This window comes from Lactuca sativa, chromosome 2 (genome assembly GCF_002870075.4).
Source record: "Lactuca sativa cultivar Salinas chromosome 2, Lsat_Salinas_v11, whole genome shotgun sequence".
Lineage (NCBI taxonomy): Eukaryota > Viridiplantae > Streptophyta > Magnoliopsida > Asterales > Asteraceae > Lactuca > Lactuca sativa.
In genome coordinates, this window is record NC_056624.2 from 154,172,062 (window position 1) to 154,175,946 (window position 3,885).

At 30.0% G+C, this 3,885-nt stretch overlaps 1 protein-coding gene across 1 annotated transcript; it reads left to right on the top strand.

The window, feature by feature from the left end:
* The first annotated feature begins 249 nt into the window (after positions 1-249).
* Positions 250-1,807, top strand: LOC111883407 (U-box domain-containing protein 21). Its single transcript, XM_023879738.3, has one exon. The coding sequence runs from the start codon at positions 365-367 to the stop codon at positions 1,679-1,681; it is 1,317 nt and encodes a 438-aa protein (XP_023735506.1). The 5' UTR covers positions 250-364; the 3' UTR covers positions 1,682-1,807.
* Positions 1,808-3,885: the final 2,078 nt, after the last annotated feature.

Below are 3,885 nucleotides of genomic sequence, written 5' to 3' on the forward strand. Positions count from 1 at the left end.
AGTACAACTAGATTGACCTTTGACCACGTGGATCACAAATTTGGTCCAACTTTAACCGGACCCAAATTATACCCGTTCAGTTACTGCAACTACTACTAACTCAAACTCCAATAAAATAATCAAAGAAAAGTTTCCCCGATCGGCATTAACCTCAATCTTTGACTCTCACTTTCAACGGTCAATATTCAAATCCCTACTCCACCGTCATCTTTAACTTGAACATTTCTTTTCCCCCCTCTACCTTTGACCCGAACCACTAGAATATATAAACAACCTCTAATCATCAAAGATTTATAAAACCCATTAATTATTTTTCCAAATCATTCATACCCACTTCATTGGTTCTGGTTTTTCGATTCATAAAATGACATTTTTTTGGAAGAGACAAAGAGCTAGTCGCTTAGCAGGCAAGAAGCTTCTTTCGAAGCAAAATTCTCAGCTAGAACTCACCATTCCGACTCATTTCAGGTGCCCGATATCTCTTGATCTGATGAAAGATCCGGTGACTTTGTCGACAGGAATCACTTACGATCGACAGAGCATAGAGAAGTGGATACAAGACGGGAATCAAACGTGTCCGGTTACAAATCAAATCCTCACAAGTTTTGATCAGATACCAAATCATATGATCCGAAGAATGATTCAAGATTGGTGTGTGGAGAATCGTGCTCATGGCATTGAAAGAATACCAACTCCTCGAACCCCCTTAACCTCATTCGATATAGTGGAGATTTGTACTAAAATGATGGGTGCAGCTTCAAAAGGCGATGAAAAGAAGTTTCTTGATTTGGTCGGAAAGGTACATGTTTGGGCTAATGAAAGCGAGCATAATAAGAATCTCATTAAAGATAATGGACTCGGTTATGTGTTAGCGGCTTCATTTGAGTCGTTTTCGAGTATTTCTTATGAAAAACATGAAGATCTTCTAAAGGAGATTATGTTTTTGTTAACATGGATGTTTCCTTTAGGGATTGAAGGGCGATCTATGCTTGGATCAACAGAATCTTTACGTTGCATGACATGGTTTTTGTCAGGAGATGACTTGTTGCTCAAGAAAAGTTGTGTTCTAACCCTAAAAGAACTTCTCTCCACCGATAAAACCCATGTGCAGACGTTAATCAACATCGACGGCCTTCTAGAAGCATTGATCAAACTTATAACCACACCCGATTGCCCTTCAGCCAAAAAATCTTCTTTTGCAGTCATATATTACATACTTTCAACACCTGTTGCTCGCAGCAAAGTCTCATCAAGATTCATCGAATTGGGTGTGGTTGAATCGAGCTTAGAAGCTCTTGTGGAAGCCGATAATAAGGGGTTGAGTGAAATGGCGTTAGGCGTATTAGACTGCCTCTCTGATTCAAAAGAAGGGAGGGAAAGAGTGCAGAAACATGCATTATCTGTGCCATTGTTAGTAAAGAAGATACTGAGAGTGTCTTCTTTAGCTACTGATTTCTGTGTTTCAATGCTGTGGAAGCTCAGCAACAATGACGATGGAGATACGTTGGTGGAAGCTCTTCATATTGGAGCCTTTCAAAAGCTTTTGCTCATGTTGCAGGTCAACTGCGGTGAAGAGACGAAGGTGAAGGCTACTGAGATGCTGAAGTTGATGAATCAATACAAAAATAAATTAGATTGTTTTGATTCTGCAAATTACAAGTATCTCAGGAAGTCGTACTGATTTTTGTAAGTTTGTAATTAATTTTTGTTGATAATCTTTAATTAACTCCGGTTTTAAGAAAAAGAGGATTGTGTATATCCAATTTTGTTAACTTGTAAGATTAAAAAAGTCTGAAAATATTCTCTACTTTTCTGTTTGATTCAATAATAATTATGAACAAGTTAACAGATTAATGTTGGTTTTTTATATTCTTTAACTAGGTTATAATCCGGGTAGGACACAGTTCACGATAATAAATTTTAAATAATAAAAAAAATTAGGGTATACAAACTATAATACTATATATAAGCTATTTACATAAAATAGGTGAAAATATGAAAACTCAGATAATAATATTGGAATTGAAAATAATTGTTCCATGAGTAGATGATTGAAATTTGGTTTTGAAGAATAAAAATCAAAGAGATTGATTTATTCATGCATGATATGTCTATAATATCTTCCTTAACACTTAGGGATATGAAATTACATTGTCTACTGAATTTCCGATTTGATATAGCTAAATGTAAGAGGATTTGAATTTAAATTTAGCAAGTTTGATGTTGCTTTAATATTAGGGGATTTGAAATTTGAAAGACAAATATATTAATTGATATAATGATATTGTAGTCGAATATAATCGAACAAAATAATAATTTGTGTTGATATATAATGTTTAACTCCGGTTTTAAGAAAAAGAAGATTGTGTATATCCAATTTTAATTTGTTAACTTGTAAGATTAAAAAAGACTGAAAAACATTCTCTATTTTTTCTGTTTGATTCAATGATAATTATGAACAAGTTAATAGATTCATGCTGTTTTTTTTTTTTTTTAAATTTTCTTTAATATTCAACTAGGTGTAAGACGCATGTATTACACGGGTTTATTAAAAATAAAAGTTTAATATAATATTGTAAACATTTGTATTTTAAGTAATACTTTTATATAAAGACAAAGAATATAATAAATAAAATAAATAATTTAATATAAAGTAATAAAAAATAATCATTTTAAAAAATGATGTATGGTATAATTATTTAAAATTTAATTATAGGAGATTTGAAAGAGAAAGGAAAGAAAACATAACATTTATTCTAAAATTTAATAGAATAATTATCTTACATATATAGACCCTCATTTAAATATGGATTTTAAATTTAAGAAAAATAAAAAACACAAGAAAATGATAAGTGGAAAAAAAATAATTCAAAAAGTCCAATGTGTCAAACTCAATGATATTTGGCAAAAATGATTTTCATTTATTAGGTTAGATATTAAATCCATATTTAAACCATGTTGATCACATTTTACTAGTGATTGATATACATATAATTTTTTTGAAACAGTTGATTATTAAATATAATAATAAGGGATATCGTGATTACAAGTAAATTTTGTTTGTTGCATTTGGAAGATATATGCAGTTGGGATCTAGTCTTTTCGGTTGTTCAAGTGTCCATTCTAATTAAACATATTAATAAATGAAAAAAATGGATTGTCAACAGCGGCCTACTCTATTTTTTTTTTCTCCTATTTTCTGTAAATGGTATCTGATTATTTTAGTTGAAGTAATTTAGGAGTTCATGCATGTAAAACGATAAACTGTAAGCCTTCTACTCAATAAGCATCAACGCATTATACATATATATGAAGCGCTTTTAGAAGAAATATTATAAGATAATTAGTCATACAAAAAGAATTAATTAAATAACATAACACAACAATTTGTCTTGTCTAGAAACTGTGTTGAATCGTCTAAGGGGTTGACCTCTTTTGTGCAGATAATCTACATAAAATTATATATGTTAAACTTGGCCTTAATTAGATTCTTTTAATGGATAATTAATAAAAGATGATGCATGATAATCATATTAATTATTTGTCAAATGTCTATATGTTGATGATTTACAAAGAAAATTATAAAAAACAGATCATTACTTAAGTAAAAAGTAAACGCTGTATTTTTCACTTATTTTAATGAAAAATGTACAAATAAGTTATTTTATTGATGACTGAAAGAAGTAAAATTGAAGATTGAAGATCTTTGGCTGTGGTTAAGTGTTAGCTATTATTTTTAGAAAATAATCGTAGTATAGCTAAGTTTTAAATTTTTTAGTAAGTGTTAGTTATTATTTTTAGAAAATGATCATAATATAGCTAAGTTTTTTTTTTTTTCACAAAATAACCAAAAAAGTCAGAAATTCTAAACATAACCATAAACTT

Coding starts and splice junctions, on each gene's coding strand:
- LOC111883407 (XM_023879738.3), top strand. CDS start 365: ATGACATTTTTTTGGAAGAGACAAAGAGCTAGTCGCTTAGCAGGCAAG.